Source organism: Oncorhynchus mykiss, chromosome 24 (genome assembly GCF_057628025.1).
Source record: "Oncorhynchus mykiss isolate SJ-2025 chromosome 24, ASM5762802v1, whole genome shotgun sequence".
Lineage (NCBI taxonomy): Eukaryota > Metazoa > Chordata > Actinopteri > Salmoniformes > Salmonidae > Oncorhynchus > Oncorhynchus mykiss.
In genome coordinates, this window is record NC_143045.1 from 28740187 (window position 1) to 28760917 (window position 20731).

The following is a 20731-nucleotide window of genomic DNA, read 5'->3' on the forward strand; positions in this document are numbered from 1 at the left end:
TACTGTAGTAGGGTTGGAAGGTTAGACAGGTTGTATGTATCTGATCACTACTGCAGTAGGGTTGGAAGGTTAGACAGGTTGTATGTATCTGATCACTACTGTAGTAGGGTTGGAAGGTTAGACAGGTTGTATGTATCTGATCACTACTGTAGAGGGGTTGGAAGGTTACACAGGTTGTATGTATCTGATCACTACTGTAGAGGGGTTGGAAGGTTAGACAGGTTGTATGTATCTGATCACTACTGTAGAGGGGTTGGAATGTTAGACAGGTTGTATGTATCTGATCACTACTGTAGAGGGGTTGGAAGGTTACACAGGTTGTATGTATCTGATCACTACTGTAGAGGGGTTGGAAGGTTAGACAGGTTGTATGTATCTGATCACTACTGTAGTAGGGTTGGAAGGTTAGACAGGTTGTATGTATCTGATCACTACTGTAGAGGGGTTGGAAGGTTAGACAGGTTGTATGTATCTGATCACTACTGTAGTAGGGTTGGAAGGTTAGACAGGTTGCATGTATCTGATCACTACTGTAGAGGGGTTGGAAGGTTAGACAGGTTGTATGTATCTGATCACTACTGTAGTAGGGTTGGAAGGTTAGACAGGTTGCATGTATCTGATCACTACGGTAGTAGGGTTGGAAGGTTAGACAGGTTGTATGTATCTAATCACTACTGTAGTAGGGTTAGAAGGTTAGACAGGTTGTATGTATCTGATCACTACTGTAGTAGGGTTGGAAGGTTAGACAGGTTGTATGTATCTGATCACTACTGTAGTAGGGTTGGAAGGTTAGACAGGTTGTATGTATCTGTATCTGATCACTACTGTAGTAGGGTTGGAAGGTTAGACAGGTTGTATGTATCTGTATCTGATCACTACTGTAGTAGGGTTGGAAGGTTAGACAGGTTGTATGTATCTGATCACTACTGTAGTAGGGTTGGAAGGTTAGACAGGTTGTATGTATCTGATCACTACTGTAGTAGGGTTGGAAGGTTAGACAGGTTGTATGTATCTGATCACTACTGTAGAGGGGTTGGAAGGTTAGACAGGTTGTATGTATCTGTATCTGGTCACTACTGTAGTAGGGTTGGAAGGTTAGACAGGTTGTATGTATCTGATCACTACTGTAGTAGGGTTGGAAGGTTAGACATGTTGTATGTATCTGATCACTACTGTAGTAGGGTTGGAAGGTTAGACCGGTTGTATGTATCTGATCACTACTGCAGTAGGGTTGGAAGGTTAGACAGGTTGTATGTATCTGATCACTACTGTAGAGGGGTTGGAAGGTTAGACAGGTTGTATGTATCTGTATCTGATCACTACTGTAGTAGGGTTGGAAGGTGTGACATCACTCATGTGGGTTTCTCTGATCACCATAATGTGTCTGTTGATATTCACTTGTCCTGTCCACGAAGCTCATCACCTTGTTGGTACTTTAATGTTAATTTGTTACTTGACGTCATGTTTTGTGAAAATTGTTGTTTTGTAAAAAATGGAGGGTTACTAAATGGAATTTTGAGTCCTTCAGACAATGGTGGGAGGTTGGGAAGGCCCAAATACAAGTGTTTTGTCAACAGTATACTGCTCTGTCTCGTATTGAAGTTAAAGAGACTATCAGGGTCCTTGAACATTTACATCAAATCTATTGAATTGATGTTGCTCAGTCAGAATGACCCCGGACTAGTCATGAACTTACAGAGACATGAACTGAGGTCGTTTCTACATGAAAGAGTGAAGGGTGCCTTGATTAGGTCTCGCTTTGCTACCCTCAAGGATATGGATGCTCCTAGCACTTTTTTTATATAACCTAGGGCAGTCGACATTACAATGCAAACTGATGGTCTGCCTTCGTCTCCTGATGGGAAGGTGACCACGGATGACAGTGAAATGCACCAACATGCCGTGGACTTCTACTCTGCCCTCTATACGGCGGAGGTTTGTGATTCTCTGTGTACTGAACAGCTGTTACATGGACCTCCTCAATTGGGCCCCGAGCAGAGAGTTGATTTGGACTCTGACATTACTCTCCAGGAGCTGTCTACAGCAGTTATGCAGCTCTCATCAGACCGAGCCCCTGGCATCGATGGTTTACCATCTGAGTTCTATAAGAAGTTTTGGGGGTATTGGGGGGGGGGGGGGGTTATGAAATGGTGTGTGAATCTTTTCATGAGGGTTCTCTTCCTGTATCCTGTCAACGTGCTGTGCTTTCATTGTTGCCAAAAAAAGGGGGATTTGGCTCTTCTAAAAAATAGCCGACCTGTTGCATTGCTGTGTGCAGAATATAACATTGTATCTAAATGTCTCTCAAACAGGTTGAAGAATATTTGGGGCTGTTAGTCCACAAGGACCAGTCTTACTGTGTACCTGACCGCACTATTGTTGATGTTTCTAATAATGTTCTAGCCATTTGTAAACTGTCTGATGTGAATGTGGGTTTAATTTATTTGGATCAGGAGAAGGCCTGTGACCATGTGGACCACCGGTACCTGTTCGTAACAATGAAGGCCTTTGGGTTTGGGGATGTTTTTTGTCTTGGATGATTTTACTGTATGCTGGGGCCTCATGAATGGTGAAGGTGGGGGTGGTTAGAGTTGCCCCATCCCCATCCAAAGGGGTATCAGGCAGTGATGCCCAAATTCCGGGCTGTTACATTGTCTGGCAATTGAACCAATGCTTTGTTTTTTAAGAGCAAGGCTTACTGGTTTCTCCGTGCCAGGGGTTATGAAGAGTCCCATGATTGCACTGTCTGTGTTTGCAGATGATCATCTGTTTTCAGATTATTTATTACAGGAGGTGAGGTTAAGGTTCTCTCAAACACTCAAACGGTGTATTAGGGGACCTCCTCAGCAAGAGTCAATTGGGGAAAGAGTGAATCGCTGTGGGCAGGTCAGCTTCAGACGGGGTCCGCTCCACGGCTACCAGGGGGGATTCAGTGGGGCAGAGAAGGGATGAAGACTTTGGGGGGTTTTCTAGGCTCCGATGTCTTTCAGAAAAGGAACTGGGAGGGTGTAGTGGAGAAAGTGTGTGCCAGACTGTCAAGGTGGAAATGGGTGTTACCCCAGCTGTCTTATAGAGGAAGGGTGCTGGTAACCAATAATCTAGCTGCCTCTACCCTGTGGCACAGACTAATGATTTTACAGCCACAAGATACAAGAGCTCCAGTGGACCCTTGTCAGAGAGAGATGGAGAGGAGTGGGGGAGGCAGAGAGAGATGGAGAGGAGTGGGGGAGGCAGAGAGAGATGGAGAGGAGTGGGTGGGGCAAGGAGAGAGAGCTCTCAGATCCTCTGTCAGAACAGGGGCTTAGGAGGACAGAGAGGGAGAGAGGAGAGGGAGAGGGAGTGTAGAAGAGGCCCTTCAAAGACTAAAACACATATGACAGAGTGTATGTGTGTGTGTGTTCTGTATGTCTCTGTGTGTGTGTGTGTGTGTTTGTGGTCTGTGTGTGTGTGTGTTCTGTGTGGCCAGTTGGTGCAGTCGACATTAAATCAAAGTTTAAAACCTCCCTCTAGACATTGTCCGGGCAATACAGTGTTTTGTGTGTTTACATAAGGGAAATGTCCCCCAACGTCACCCAGACATGGAGAGAATGAAAACTAGAGGGAATTGTCTATAGGCCTACAGCTTGCTGTCATTTACAAGGATGATTTGACGGTGATTAAAAAAACGAAATAAAAAACACCCCACATCAGCAAATCAGGAACCACAGATCGTCCACATCTAAATGGTGCCCCGAAGACATTCATTTTACTGAATCAACATCACATTTAAGAAAGATTGGCTCGACAGAAAATCGGTGAGAGAGAAATGGAACTCACAAAAATACTTATATTTCTGTCTCAAACACTCCCCCCCACTGTCTCTCTATCCCATCTCTTTCACCCCTCTCTCACTCTCTATATCTCTCTCTCCATCCTTGAGGCCTGCGGGCCTGATGATGTTTCGAGACATAGAAGCTCTGTTAATATGCTGTTGTGTTAATTACAATGTCACTCTCACTGACACTCTGCTTTTTCCTGACAGCACGACTGGGTCCCGACAGCATATACTGGTCAAGAGAGGTCGTGTTTGTGTATGTCAGGAAGTCTAAACAGGTAGTGTTAACAGGTCGTGTTATCAGGTAATCTTAACAGGTAGTGTTAACAGGTAGCTTTAACAGGTAGTGTTATCAGGTAGTTTTAACAGGTAGTGTTATCAGGTAGTGTTAACAGGTAGTTTTAACAGGTAGTGTTATCAGGTAGTTTTAACAGGTAGTGTTATCAGGTAGTTTTAACAGGTAGTGTTATCAGGTAGTGTTAACAGGTAGTTTTAACAGGTAGTGTTATCAGGTAGTTTTAACAGGTAGTGTTATCAGGTAGTTTTAACAGGTAGTGTTATCAGGTAGTGTTAACAGGTAGTTTTAACAGGTAGTGTTAACAGGTAGTTTTAACAGGTAGTGTTATCAGGTAGTTTTAACAGGTAGTGTTATCAGGTAGTTTTAACAGGTAGTGCTATCAGGAAGTGTTATCAGGTAGTTTTAACAGGTAGTGTTATCAGGTAGTGTTAACAGGTAGTGTTAACAGGTAGTGTTAACAGGAAGTGTTATCAGGTAGTGTTAACAGGTAGTGTTAACAGGTAGTGTTAACAGGAAGTGTTATCAGGTAGTGTTAACAGGTAGTGTTAACAGGTAGTGCTATCAGGAAGTGTTATCAGGTAGTGTTAACAGGTAGTGTTAACAGATAGTGCTATCAGGTAGTGTTAACAGGTAGTGTTAACAGGTAGCCTTAACAGGTAGTGTTAACAGGTAGCCTTAACAGGTAGTGTAAACAGGTAGCCTTAACATGTAGTGTTAACAGATAGTTTTAACAGGTAGCCCAAACAGGTAGTGTTAACAGGTAGTGTTATCAGGTAATGTTAACAGGTTGTGTTAACGGGTAGTGTTATCAGGTAGTGTTAACAGGTACTGTTATCTGTTAGTGTTAACAGGTAGTGTTAACAGGTAGTGTTAACAGGTAGTGTTATCAGGTAGTGTTCACAGGTATTTTTAGCAGGTAGTGCTATCAGGAAGTGTTATCAGGTAGTGTTAACAGGTAGCGTTAACAGGTAGCCTTAACAGGTAGCCTTAACAGGTAGCCTTAACAGGTAGCGTTAACGGGTAGCGTTAACAGGTAGCGTTAACGGGTAGCGTTAACAGGTAGTGTTAACAGGTAGTGTCAACAGTTAGTGTTAACGGGTAGCGTTAACAGGTAGCGTTAACGGGTAGCGTTAACGGGTAGCGTTAACGGGTAGCGTTAACAGTTTGTGTTAACGGGTAGTGTTAACGGGTAGTGTTAACAGGTAGTGTTATCGGGTAGTGTTAACAGGTAGTGTTATCGGGTAGTGTTATCGGGTAGTACTAACGGGTAGTGTTATCCGGTAGTGTTATCGGGTAGTGTTAACGGGTAGTGTTAACAGGTAGTGTTATCGGGTAGTGTTAATGGGTAGCGTTAACGGGTAGCGTTAACGGGTAGCGTTAACGGGTAGCGTTAACAGGTAGCGTTAACAGTTAGTGTTATCAGGTAGTGTTAACAGGTAGTGTTAACAGGTAGTGTTAACAGGTAGTGTTATCAGGTAGTGTTAACAGGTATTTTTAGCAGGTAGTGCTATCAGGAAGTGTTATCAGGTAGTGTTAACAGGTAGTGTTAACAGGTAGTGTTAACAGGTAGCCTTAACAGGTAGCGTTAACAGGTAGCGTTAACAGGTAGCCTTAACAGGTAGCCTTAACAGGTAGCCTTAACAGGTGGCGTTAACAGGTGGCGTTAACAGGTAGCGTTAACAGGTAGCGTTAACAGGTAGCGTTAACAGGTAGCCTTAACAGGTAGCCTTAACAGGTGGCGTTAACAGGTAGCCTTAACAGGTAGCGTTAACGGGTAGCGGTAACAGGTAGCGTTAACGGGTAGCGTTAACAGGTAGTGTTAACAGGTAGTGTCAACAGTTAGCGTTAACGGGTAGCGTTAACGGGTAGCGTTAACGGGTAGCGTTAACGGGTAGCGTTAACGGGTAGCATTAACAGGTAGTGTTATCGGGTAGTGTTATCGGGTAGTACTAACGGGTAGTGTTATCCGGTAGTGTTATCGGGTAGTGTTAACGGGTAGTGTTAACAGGTAGTGTTATCGGGTAGTGTTAATGGGTAGCGTTAACGGGTAGCGTTAACGGGTAGCGTTAACGGGTAGCGTTAACAGGTAGCGTTAACAGTTAGTGTTATCAGGTAGTGTTAACAGGTAGTGTTAACAGGTAGTGTTAACAGGTAGTGTTATCAGGTAGTGTTAACAGGTAGTGTTAACAGGTAACAGGGCAAATTGACAGCAAGTTTGATTTGTTTTTAGCCTAATAACATTTAATTCAATAGGGAAAGTATGGTTCATCTACCCTCCAATCCCAGAATGTGTAATCTTGCCTTTAAAAACTCTTGCCACAGTCAGATTTGGGGTCAATTCCATTTCAATTCTAGTTAATTCAAGACTTACATGGACATTCCAATTCCAATTCTCTTCAATGGTTTTCAGTTACAAAAATGTCCATTTGAAGTTTTGTTTATTTTCAGAATTGACTGGAATTAAAATGGAATTGGCCCCAACCCTTGCCCCAGTTCTAACCAAGCTGGCTAATTTAGACAGAACTGGGCACAAAGGAGCAAGAAATAGACACAGGAAGAGTAACTAGATGACTCCAGTTGAGAGAGATGTGGAGAGCCATGTCTTATCTAACTGTGTTCTGTTCCGGAATGTTACAGAACTTCTTCAGACAGTGACTCACAAGAGGTCAACCCCAGTCACAAGGTCACGCTCTGACCCCCTTTCCTTCCTCCAATCACAGCCAGTGATCTGTCCTCAAATTACCCAGCAGCCCCCGCACTCTGCCTCTCACCGACCCCGCCTCAGCTGCACGTCTCTTTTGTGCAAACAGAGAGCTGCGTTCAGGGTCTGGAGACTGACAGTTAGGGTGACCTAGCCGACCTTGAGACAGACTCACCTTCTCAGGCGAGAGGGAGCTGCTGCTGTCATACACCCACACACTGTACATGGACACACACACACACACACACGTCAGCCCGCTAGGCTTGGCCAAGAGTCAGTGTATCTCCAGACAAACATATCCTCACCGCCATCTCCTGTTCATCCCCAGAGGAAACGCACGCACGCACGCACACGCACACGTACACGCACACACACACATACACACACACTGGTGAAGGAAATCTTTTCAATATATAGATGGTCTTCATATGTCTAGGTCTAAAACGGTCTCAACTGCTCTGTGCATCGAGGCTTTTAGAGAGGTTCTGGGATGAAGGACTTTAGGTGTTGTGGTCAGTTCAGGCCATCTGAACATCACATCATGTTTCATAGACAGCACACTCATGAGGACAAGTTGTCCCTCTTTAGTGGTCCATTCCATTACAAATGAATATCACGGATGGACACAGTCTACTGTGTAGCCTACCTGATCCAGTTTCCAGTGGAACTCTGCAGGTCTGAAGGTGTCCACCTGGATGAAGTCTCTCCGGAGCAGGAAGACCAGACGACAGTTATGGACGTAAAGGGAGTAGTGGTGTCTGTTCATCTCTGGAGAGGGGATGAGGAAAGAGAAGAGCACGTCAAGGTAACACAACTTCCCTAAAATTACCACAATCTTTGACTTAAGACACCTTCTCTTAAGTGAAGGTAAACCCATTCATGTCAGTAGACCACACCCCTTATTGATAGGTCACACCTACCCCTCTCCACACAGCCCTTCCCAGTCTACTTCTCTCCCAGCCACACCTCTCTCTTCCCTCCAACTTCCTTCCCCTCTTCTAACCTGTCTTATCAGAGTTGCAGAGCAGGGTCTCTTTCTCCGCCCTCAGTCCAGGATTGGGTCCATGCTTCATCCACGTGGCGACTGTGAACTGATCAGTCAGGTTCTGTGGTACCACCTGGTCCGGAATCTTCGCCGCTTGCCGCCCGTCAAACCGGAAGATGAGGTCGCTGTCCCGCTCACTGTCCGTCACCAGGGACGCCGTCCAATTGGTGGAGGTGCTGGGGGCGGGGAGAAGGTCTGTGCTGCCCGACGAGGCCCCTGGGTAATTGTTGCCATGGGAACAAATAGGGAAGCCCAACAGCAAAGAAATAGAAATCAACACAGATATACAGAAGGTTCAGACTGACCTTGGCTATGATCACTTATGAACAAGCCAAACGCCCAGGCTTAATGTATAAATCGATGTTCAGAGATTGATAGTGGATGTGAGTATTGATTTGTGACAAATGAAACAGACTTTCAGAGGTAGGAGTGGATGAAAGACATCATAAGAAATGGCCATGCCATGCCTACAGTACATACTGCTTTATCTATCACCGTGGACACTAAGAAACCTACAGAACACAATAGTAAAGCAAAGAAAGAAGGGATGGCTGGAATTAATTTAATGTTCTGTGTTTATATCGAGTCATAATTCCCCACACAGCCAATCATACAAGCTATTACAAATAAGGAGATGTGATCCTGATGTGATCCTGTGATCCTGTGATCCTTTCACAGGAAAATAAAAACCGATCAGTCAAAACTCCTGTTAAATCAATTTATCCTCTTTCCCTTTCTCCCCTCTCTCTCTCATTCTCCCCTCTCTCTCTCATTCTCCCCTCTCTCTCTCATTCTCCCCTCTCTCTCTCATTCTCCCCTCTCTCTCTCATTCTCCCCTCTCTCTCTCATTCTCCCTCTCTCTCTCGCTCTCATTCTCCCTCTCTCTCTCGCTCTCATTCTCCCTCTCTCTCTCGCTCTCATTCTCCCTCTCGCTCTCATTCTCCCTCTCTCTCTCGCTCTCATTCTCCCTCTCTCTCTCGCTCTCATTCTCCCTCTCTCTCTCGCTCTCATTCTCCCTCTCTCTCTCGCTCTCATTCTCCCTCTCTCTCTCGCTCTCATTCTCCCTCTCTCTCTCGCTCTCATTCTCCCTCTCTCTCTCGCTCTCATTCTCTCTCGCTCTCATTCTCTCTCGCTCTCATTCTCTCTCGCTCTCATTCTCTCTCGCTCTCATTCTCCCTCGCTCTCATTCTCTCTCGCTCTCATTCTCCCTCGCTCTCATTCTCCCTCTCTCTCTCGCTCTCATTCTCCCTCTCTCTCTCGCTCTCATTCTCCCTCTCTCTCTCGCTCTCATTCTCCCTCTCTCTCTCGCTCTCATTCTCTCTCGCTCTCATTCTCTCTCGCTCTCATTCTCTCTCGCTCTCATTCTCCCTCGCTCTCATTCTCCCTCTCTCTCTCGCTCTCATTCTCCCTCTCTCTCTCGCTCTCATTCTCCCTCTCTCTCTCGCTCTCATTCTCTCTCGCTCTCATTCTCTCTCGCTCTCATTCTCTCTCGCTCTCATTCTCCCTCGCTCTCATTCTCCCTCTCTCTCTCGCTCTCATTCTCCCTCTCTCTCTCGCTCTCATTCTCCCTCTCTCTCTCGCTCTCATTCTCCCTCGCTCTCATTCTCCCTCTCTCTCGCTCTCATTCTCCCTCTCTCTCTCGCTCTCATTCTCCCTCGCTCTCATTCTCCCTCTCTCTCTCGCTCTCATTCTCCCTCTCTCTCTCGCTCTCATTCTCCCTCTCTCTCTCTCTCTCTCTCTCTCTCTCTCTGTGTTTTCTAAGCTCACTCCATCATTCTCAACATCTTTTTTTCCTGAAAGATTCTTGTTTTGTTAATGTCTTCTTGATAAACATAATTCTCGCCTTGTCACAGTGCTCCTCTGCAGCACTAACATGTCCCCACTAAGATACAGCTCTATTGACTTTTGTGCCCTCCCATTATAATAGTGAAGGTCTTAAGTAATGCCTTATTACACAGGCATAGCACATTAATAAATGGTTTTATAACAGCTATGACACAGTGATGGTGGCACCTCCAAAACACAGCAAGGCTCCAAATAAACCACATTGATACAATATGATCCATCGCTCTGCTATATCTCTCCATCCAGACAGACAATTGAAACATGCATCTGTTCATTTTATGCTAATAACAGGACATTAGAGTATTAATTCATGTTTTTTTCCCCTGCCTGTCTTTAAAGTCTGTTTCTCCCCGACTGCTGTTCATGGCTGTTAGAGGTTTTGACTTGCAGTGATTAGATTCTGGGAGTAAATAGATGCGCGGTGCCCTGCCACCGCCACCATGGCCACCACCGCCACCATCGCCACCGCCCACAATTCTGTTTGCAGATGTCTTTGTACATTATCTCAAATTGATTGTGCTTTAAAAAAGCAATTACAATTTATTCTATTTGGTATCAGATAATGATTATGGGAGGCTTTGAAAAGGCTCTTTAGCGGTAAACCATTCATGCAGAGGGAACTGGGAGGGTGAGGGAGGGAGTTATCCATTCAGATAAGGGTCTGACTTTGACTCCCTCCACCACCATACCTCGCTGTGTGCGGAATGAAAGCTTTAGCGGCTCTGTTAGAGCTGATGTTTCTCTGTCATGTTCTCTGCACAAACACGGAGGTGTAGACAGGCTCTTCACTGAGGAGACAGCTAGCTCAAGCAGCTAATACTTTCACTCTGTCACGTCATTAACAGCAGCAGAGCTTCATTTAACACAGCTTTACCAACAGACAAGAGAAAGAAGACCTGGTCTGGGGAGTTTAACTGGTGCTTTTATTAAGTTCTCTACAGTCTGATGATTTTTGGAGTGGCACTGTTCTGTCATGCAACGAATATCTAATTGTAAATAAAGTGAAATGCTTCGACTAACTTATGGCCATTTATAGAGAAGTACACTATACAGAAGTATGTGGACACCGCTTCAAATTAGTGGATTTGGCTATTTCAGCCAAACCCGTTGATGACAGGTGTATAAAATCACCCACACATGCCACCTTTCCAACAAGTCAGTTCGTCAAATTTCTGCCCTGCTAGAGCTGCCCTGGTCAACTGTATGTGCTGTAATTGTGAAGTGGAAACATCTAGGAGCAGCAACAGCTCAGCTGCAAAGTGCCACACAAGCTCACAGAATGGGCCCACAGAGTGCTGATGCACATAGCTCGTAAAAATCATCTGTGCTCGGTTGCAACATTCACTACGAGCTCCAAACTGCCTCTGGAAGCTACGTCAGCACAAAAACATTTCATCGGGAGCTTCATGAAATGGATTTCCATCAGTGTTGTAAAGTACTTTAGTAAGAATAATTTAAAGTACAACTTAAGTTGTTTTTTTGGGTATCTGTACTTTACTAGTTATATATATTTTTTACTTTTACTTCTACTTCACTACATTCCTAAAGAAAATAATATACTTTGTTTGTAAATGATGCTGAGTGTTGGGAGTGTGCCCCTGGCTACACATTTCTTACGTCCGTTGTTGGAATGAGACCAAGGTGCAGCGTGGTAAGTGTACATCTTTCTTTATTTTGATGAACAAAAAAAAAAGAGCAAAAAAAGATACACGACCGTCAAGTTCTGCAGGCTATACAGCAACTAACAAAATCAAGATCCCACAAACTCAGGTGGAAAACAGGCTGCCTAAGTATGATTCCCAATCAGAGCCAACGATAGACAGCTGCCTCTGATTGGGAACCATACCCGGCCAACAAAGAAACAGACAAACTAGAATGCCCACCCAAATCACACCCTGACCTAACCAAATAGAGAAATAATAAGGCTCTCTAAGGTCAGGGCGTGACACAAGAAAAAAAGAAAAAAAAGACAATGGTGCTGTCTGGTTTGCTTGAAATATAAGGCATTTTTTACTATTTATACTTTTACTTTTGATACTTAGGTATATCTTAAAAATTACATTTACTTTTAATACTTAAGTATATTTAAAATCAAATTTTTTTTTTTACTCAAGTAGAATTTTACTGGGTGACTTTCAACTTTTACTTAGTTTTACTCAAGTATGACGATATAGTACTTTTCACACCAATGGTTTCCAGCAGCCACCCACAAGCTTAATATCACCATGCACTATGCTGGAGTGGTGTAAAGTTCGCCACCATGGACACTGGAGCAGTGGAAACGCGTTCTCTAGAGTGATGAATCACACTTTACCAGGAGAATGCTACCTGCCCCAATGCACAGTGCCAACTGTAAAGTCTGGTGGAGGAGGAATAATGGTCTGGGGCTGTTTTTCATGGTCTGGGCTAGGCCCCTTAATTCCAGTGAAGGGAAATCTTAACGCCACAGCATACAATGACATTCTAGACGATTCTGTGCTTCCAACATTGTGGAAACAGTTTGGAGAAGGCCCTTTCCTGTTTCAGCATGACAATGCCCCTATGCACAAAGCGAGGTCCAGAGAGAAATGGTTTGTCGAGATCGGTGTGGAAGAACTTGTCTGGCCTGCACAGAGCCCTGACCTCAACACCATCGAACACCTTTGGGATGAATTGAAATGCCGACTCCCAGATGAGTGAAGGCTGTTATAGCAGCAAAGGAGGGACCAACTACATATTAATCCCATGTTTTTAGAAGGAGATCTTCGACAAGCAGGTGTCCACATACTTTTGGTTATGGAGTGTATGTATCCCATGAGGTACGTACCACAGAGTTTCTGCAGGGACTTCTCCGAGTAGGTCTCCCGGTCGCAGCCCTTCCCAATATGGCTGGTCTGTAGCTCTACCGTGGTCCTCACTGAGGAGAGAAGCCCTCCACACGTCTCCAGATTCATCTTGGGAAACAGCTGTTTGCTGCCTGTGCCTGGCTCATAGTCCACTCTTTTGTCCCAGCCTAGGAAAGATACAAGACACAATTGTTAGGAATGGGGGAGTGTGTGTGTGTGTGAGATAGAATGAGAGAGAGAGAATGAGAGCGATCTTGGGGTGTTAAAATGTGGTCCTTTGAGCAGAACAACAGGTGACAACAGGCATCGTCTGATCTATTCTTGTTTCAGATTATGTTAACTTCTACTCGTTTCTCCAGATTTCCTTGTGATTTTCACAATGCATGTTCTTGTGTCCATTCCTGCCTTGTAGGTCCCCCATAAAAATGTGACAGCCCATTTCAGAGTTTTATGCAGTCACTAAAATGTCTAATAATGTGAGTCAATGGCGCTATCCACTGTACATTTCTGGGCTCACTAAATCACTATGACATGAATAAAATGTAGACAGTGTTCAACCAGACCATTTCTCTCACAGTTCAGTGTGTGTGTGTGTCTTCTAATCACCTTGGTTACTACATGCTCTTGTGTGTACAGTATGGTGTGGGTGTGTGTGTCTTCTAATCACCTTGGTTACTACATGCTCTTGTGTGTACAGTATGGTGTGTGTATTTGTGTGTTTTTCAGTTTGGGTATTTTGAGATGCACTGCATTTCTATGTGTGTGTGTGTGTGTGTGTGTTAATGTGTGTGGTGCGCTGTGTGAATTCGTAGTGTCTATTCAGCAGTGTGTGTAAGAGAAACAGGCAGACAGAGAGAGGCAGGTAGAACGAACCAGGCAGGCAGAGCTGAACATAAACCTGAGCTGAAGGCAACACTGATTGGATAAGAAGGGAATCAGCTAATCACTGCCTTCTGGACTGTTACATCTGTCATGTTCACTTCCTCAAACACACACACACACACACACACACACACACACACACACACACACACACACACACACACACACACACACACACACACACACACACACACACACACACACACACACACACACACACACACACACTCAGAGCCCATATTCCTCATCATATATTAGTGCTGAGTGATTGGTGCTATTTGATTTCAGTTCAGTTTCGGTTAGATTCAAAAAAAAAATATTCAGATATTGTATACAACACCTTACCTTTATTTGAGGACTTTATTATTTAATTCCAAATCATCATCTCATTTCTATAGAGCTATGCTGTCTGAAAAAAATGTATATTTTAGTAGTTCTTCATAGTAAATAAGGCATACTTTTATGACTTCTAAATACAAACTAGTACTACAGTAGATCATGTATTCACAGGTAGAGATTGAATTGAATGTATTTTGGATAACAGACATATACAACAAAATGTACAATGTGGACCCAGAGGATATCACTTGAAAATACTAATTAAAACGATTGTATCCAAAATAGTCCTTGATGGTAAAAACAATAACACATATAATGATTAAAAGACAAGACAAAATGACAAACAACCATAAATACATTCATTTATATTGACATCCAAAAAAGTGTCACTATTCACAGCACTTCTCCCTAACCTTAAATATCCACAATATTTAATTTCACATTAAAACAATCTATTCATTGCACATCATACCGATCCTTCAAATAAATACACCTGACCAGCAGTAGGGGGCACAAGGCGGAGTGGAGTGGTTTCTCTTACTTAGACAAACTTGTCCAAATGAAAATATCTGCCTGTTTTTTAAAGGTTCATTTCGGTTAATCACTCAACACTATCATATAAATTCATATTCCTGCTCATAAAGGTTCCTAAACAGACTCATTACGACATGACCATACTCATATAGAGGATGATTGAGGTCAGTGATGGCAATGAGGTGAATGTGGGGCCTTACAGGGACTCTGTGTGACTGAGCTGTTCCATTTGTGTTCCTGCTAAATAATTTACTTCTATTCATGAGAAACGGCATGGTGCCGCTGCTCGCTCTGCCTTGCACCGTGCTACAAAAAAAACACGTACACACAGACACACACACAAACACAGACAGAGACACACAAACAAACACACACCGCAAATCATACTGTTAGCGGTAGTGTGAGTTTCCGGTAATAGGAAGCTATTCCGTCGCTGCAGAGATCTTTATTTTCCACAGTATGCACACTGCAGGACTCACTGAGGGAGAGAGGAGAGTGCAATGTAGTGAACATTATGCCATAATCCAGTCCGTGTATTCACACTGTGGGATTCCAGTTCCATGTTTTACAGTAGCCGGATGGCGGAAGGCATATGTCATGTGAACTATGTAATGGAGTGATATGTCATGTGAACTATGTAATGGAGTGATATGTCATGTGAACTACGCAATGGAGTGATATGCCATGTGAACTACCTAATGGAGTGATATGTCATGTGAACTATGTAATGGAGTGATATGTCATGTGAACTACGCAATGGAGTGATATGCCATGTGAACTATGTAATGGAGTGATATGCCATGTGAACTACGTAATGGAGTGATATGTCATGTGAACTACGTGATGGAGTGATATGCCATGTGAACTACGTAATGGAGTGAACTATGTGATGCAGTGATATGGAGTGATATGCCATGTGAACTATGTAATGGAGTGATATGTCATGTGAACTACGTAATGGAGTGATATGCCATGTGAACTACGTGATGGAGTGATATGTCATGTGAACTATGTAATGGAGTGATATGCCATGTGAACAATGTAATATGTCATGTGAACTACGTAATGAAGGAGTGATATGCCATGTGAACTACGTAATGAAGGAGTGATATGCCATGTGAACTATGTGATGGAGTGATATGTCATGTGAACTATGTGATGGAGTGATATGCCATGTGAACTACGTAATGGAGGAGTGATATGCCATGTGAACTACTTTGGGTATAGCAAGCTAATCCTCCTCTCCCTGCCACCCTCTTTCCTCCTTCAACTAGGTTGCTGTGGTCCGAGAGATGTCGTAAATTCCTGAGAAGACCCTGCCACATAGTAGAGAGAGAGAGTAAATTTTCATAGAGGACAAAGGAAATCCTTCCACCTCACAGAACTCGAGGCACGAACACATTTTATGTTCCGGAGAAAGTATAAAAGACCGGTGAAGAATCCAGCTACGAACTGGTCTGTTTGTCACAACTTGGGAAGCTCATGGGAGACGGTGTGGCCACATTACCATAACGCTGTTTATATAATAGCCTCAGATATGAGGTTTACATCTAATTGTTGTATAAGATGAATGAGTGAGTATGATACTGTTTGTATAATTGTGTAATATTATTTTGGACTGTTTGTTGAAGAAAAATACAATTCCCTTTTGATTTGAACTAAATCAGAGGACCGCCCCTGAGCCCAGTTAGGGTCAGGCCTCCTGGGACAGCCTTTTTTCAGGCCCTTCAGATTAAATCCCCCACTCAGGTTCTCGATCAGCAGACCGAGCTTACCTCAATTACGAGATGGCTAAAGGTTGCAGACCATGTTTTTCTCCATTAGGAGGACAAAGGTTGTAGACCATTGCTGAATCTTTTAACCATACCACGTGGTTAAACTCTTAGACTATCGATACCGACAGAATAAGAACAAGTCTTTGATATTAATTACTAGTCTGCAGCTAGGAATTCGGTATCATTGAACGCAAAGAACGACGACCGCCGAAACATCCATTCTATAACGAATGTCACTCTGAACAATTCCCTCTAACCACAACCGAGAGAGAGAGGGAGAGAGACGGACAATTCTACAAAATAAATTGACTTTTCACCAGCAATCAAGACGACACACTGAGCGTAAATATATATATTGATTGCAATTGTTCCCGAATGAGTGAGCGTTCATGTGCAAAGGATTAGCATTTCAATTGTTATAATTATCACTTTGTAGTGACTTCTTAGTCGACCCCCACTTCCCCTTTTGTCTAACAAGCCGCCATGCCGGTTTAGCCCACTAGGGCACATTCTCATTTCATGTAACCACATTTACCTTGTTTGTTTGTTTGTTAATGCATTTCTGTGAATTACTTAGTTAGTAATAAATACATGATTTAAGACAATTGATGTATGGATGACATAGTGAAGACTGGGTTCGTGCAGATAACCAACAATTTACGACGTTTGGAATGAGACTAACGTGAGGTAAAGTAAATAATTAATTAATTCGGACTAATTGATCAGATAAAATATCTGAAAATTAATTTAGGAAATGATTACAAAGTTATCTGAATATTTTTCCTTGGTGCCCCAACTTCCTAGTAATTACGGTTACATGATTAATCAGTCTAATAGCGTAATAACTAATTACAGAGAATCTTTGATAAAAATTATCAGTCTTCAGTTAATGATAGTAAAGACACGACAACTGTAATACACTGACTCATACCGAAGACGTTACACTGTAATACACTGACTCATACCGAGGACGTTACACTGTAATACACTGACTCATACCGAGGACGTTACACTGTAATACACTGACTCATACCGAGGACGTTACACTGTAATACACTGACTCATACCGAGGACGTTACACTGTAATACACTGACTCATAATGTATATGTTACACTGTAATACACTGTGGGAGCGGGAGAGTGGAGGGAGAGTGAGATACTGTATAGAGGAGGGAGAGGGAGAGACTGTAGAGAGAAGGAGGGAGAGGGAGAGACTGTAGAGAGGAGGGAGAGTGAGATACTGTAGAGAGGAGGGAGAGTGAGATACTGTAGAGAGGAGGGAGAGTGAGATACTGTATAGAGAAGGAGGGAGAGGGAGAGACTAGAGAGAAGGGAGAGGGAGAGACTGTAGAGAGAAGGAGGGAGAGTGAGATACTGTAGAGAGGAGGGAGAGTGAGATACTGTAGAGAGGAGGGAGAGTGAGATACCCTAGAGAGAAGGAGGGAGAGAGGAGTGGTAGGAGAATGATTATAAATATGTGAGGTAGATTCTGTGTCACTGTTGCTAGGTTTCCATCCAATTGGTGACAGATTTTCATGAAAAAAATCTAAAATCCACGTAAAGACAATATGTGCATCTCCACCAAACTGACTTGTGGACAAAAACAAGTGCATGATGACATAGTACACAAAAAATGACTTTTTCATGTATCGGATAAAAATCAAAAATTCAGTGTGTTTCCATGGCATTTTCAACTCTGCCGATAGTTTTGTTACAGAAATGTGCCTACTCTGGTCTTGACACATGCTCTCTAGCAAATAGCTGGCAGATACAGTGTGACTAGGCTGTAAAGTGTGTCTACATGATGAGATTATCATGGATCAGTCACCAGAATAAGACTCAATATTTATTGGGAAGGAGCATCAAGCTCATCACCGTGCACTTTCACCACCCTGTGAAGAACATCTTATTTCATCTGTAGCCTAATAAACTGCATGCTTCCCGAGTCATAGTGGGATGACCACACACTATATCAGTTAACTTTGATATAATGATTATTAAATGCTGTAATTATTTGCGCATAAAGGCGTTTCCACCACCATTTCTTGCATAATTTATTTTACAGACACAAGAAGATTCCACCAAGTCAAACAAACAAATCATCTGTTGGCATTTATAAAATTGTACCGAAACTGCCTGTTTTGCGTTGTTGGAATGTTGTCAGTGTGCTTGAGTATGTCAGGGACCATTTTATTTATAAATCTCCTCAACCTGGTCCTTCCATCAGCCCGAGAGCATATCGATTTTAAAGAGCACTAACCCTCCTTATCCTGTCCTCTCTCCCTCCGTATCCTGTCCTCTCTCCCTCCTTATCCTGTCCTCTCTCCCTCTTTGTCTTGTCTTCTCTCCCTCTTTGTCTTGTCTTCTCTCCCTCTTTATCCTGTCCTCTCTCCCTCTTTATCCTGTCATCCCTCCCTCTTTAACCTGTCTTCTCTCCCTCTTTATCCTGTCGTCTCTCTCTCTTTATCCTGTCTTCTCTCCCTCTTTATCCTGTCATCTCTCCCTCATTATGCTGTCCACTCTCCCTCTTCATCCTTTCCTCTCTCCCTCTTTTTCTTGTCCTCTCTCACTCTTTATCCTGTCCTCTCTCCCTCTTTATCCTGTCATCCCTCCATCTTTATCCTATCCTCTCTCCCTCTTTATCATGTCATCCCTCCCTCTTTATCCTGTCCTCTCTCCCTTTTTATTCTGTCCTCTCTCTCTCTTTATCCTGTCCTCTCTCCCTCTTTATCCTGTCCTCCCTCCCTCTTTATCATGTCCTCTCCCTATTTATCCTGTCCTCTCTCCCTCTTTATCCTGTCTTCTCTCCCTCTTTATCCTGTCTTCTCTCCCTCTTTATCCTGTCTTGTCTCCCTCTTTATCCTGTCTTGTCTCCCTCTTTATCCTGTCTTCTCTCCCTCTTTATCCTGTCCTCTCTCCCTCCTTATCCTGTCCTCTCTCCCTCTTTATCCTGTCTTCTCTCCCTCTTTATCCTGTCTTCTCTCCCTCTTTATCCTGTCTTGTCTCCCTCTTTATCCTGTCTTCTCTCCCTCTTTATCCTGTCTTGTCTCCCTCTTTATCCTGTCTTCTCTCCCTCTTTATCCTGTCTTGTCTCCCTCTTTATCCTGTCCTCTCTCCCCCTTTACCCTGTCTTCTCTCCCTCCTTATCCTGTCCTCTCTAGCTATTTATCCTGTCCTCTCTTGCTATTTGTCCTGTCCTCTCTAGTTCTTTTCCTCTCTTCTCTTCTCCTCTCCCCTTTACCTCTCTACATCCATCCACTCAGTCACCATCCATCATTATATTTTAAAGAGCACTCTCTCTCTCCACCTCCTCCTTCATACCTCTGCCTCCATCGCTCTCTCTCCACTTTCAAGCCTTTATGTTGAAGCTTTCATGTTAAAAAGTGTCCTCTTTTTGTTCTTTAGTGGAGGAAATGCTCTTAGAATTGGTTGCGTGCCAAAAAGCTATCAATGGGAAACGTGGTGCTACAGGAGAGTTGGGCCCTAGAAACCAACCCAAAGTTGAAGACACAAGTAAAACGAGACAGTGTTTTAGCCCTTAAAACATTCAGTGTTCAGTTTATTTAATTCAATTTACTATGAACACTTACCACGCTGGGTGTTGGTCTGATGATTCCTATTCCTCATCATCAGACAAAGAGGAGAGCCGTTACAATGACAAAATAAAGTCTTGATGCAGAACCTTCCATTGACTGCAAATTACAAGAACAGATAACTTTGGGGTCATACAGTAGGTCAGCAGAATGTGTAATTTAGCCTATTAAACACTAAAAACTATGTTTCAAGTGTGAATTAGGCAGGTCTGATGCCCATAAAGAAAGAAAATGATTTCCTACTTCAACCATTTTTATTTTTGCAAAGTATATTTTCTGTAGTTTTAAAAGTTAGCTACATGTCAACAAAAAGTAATTAACTACTAAAAACACTATCTAGATTTTATTTTAGTTCTACCACCAAGCTACTGCAAAATGTAATTCAATTACTAGTTGAACTACATGTAGTTCACTACTCCCCAACACTGGTAATTATCCTCTATCAGTCTCACCTTGGAGCACCACCTCCCCGGAAACTCCAATCTCAACATGGAACAAACTCAAATCTTCGACTGGGGATGGAATTCTGGGAATGTAATCACTCTTAGAGGTGTGTGAGTGTGTGCATGTGATTGCTGGTGTGTATGTGTGTGTGTGCAGTGGTGTAAAGTACTTAAGTAAAAATACTTGAAAGTACTACTTAAGTAATTTTTGGAGTATCTGTGCTTGACTACTATTTACTTTTGACAAATTTTACTTTACTACATTCCAAAAGAAAATTATGTACTTTTTACTCCATATATTTTCCCTGACACCCAAAAGTATATGTTACATTTTAATGCTTAGCAGGACAGGAAAATTGAGCCTCTGATCTGGAGGACTCACTAAACACATGCTTCGTTTTAGAATTATTTCTGAGTGTTGGAGCATGCCCCTGGCTATTTGTAAATGAAAAAAAGTGTAACGAATGCGTTGAGAGTCGGGAAGCAAGTACAGGGAGTGAATACGTTTAATAAATAACCAGAACAGAAAACAAGGAACATGAGCAACGCACTGACATGGAACAGAGTCAATAACATCTGAGGAAAGAACCAAGGGGAGTGACAGATATAGGGAAGATAATCAAGGAGGTGATGGAGT

At 43.1% G+C, this 20731-nt stretch overlaps 1 protein-coding gene across 1 annotated transcript in view; it reads right to left on the reverse strand.

Annotated features, from left to right (window-relative positions):
• The window catches only part of LOC110503384 (calsyntenin-2), a 501875-nt gene that overhangs the window by 99830 nt on the left and 381314 nt on the right, over positions 1 to 20731 (reverse strand). Inside the window, exons 6-8 of the mRNA XM_036962198.2 lie at positions 12510 to 12695; positions 7817 to 8074; positions 7460 to 7581 (exon numbers count right to left, since the gene is read on the reverse strand). Coding sequence (XP_036818093.2) covers positions 7460 to 7581; positions 7817 to 8074; positions 12510 to 12695 — 566 coding nt within the window. The remainder of the gene's footprint in view (positions 1 to 7459; positions 7582 to 7816; positions 8075 to 12509; positions 12696 to 20731) is intronic.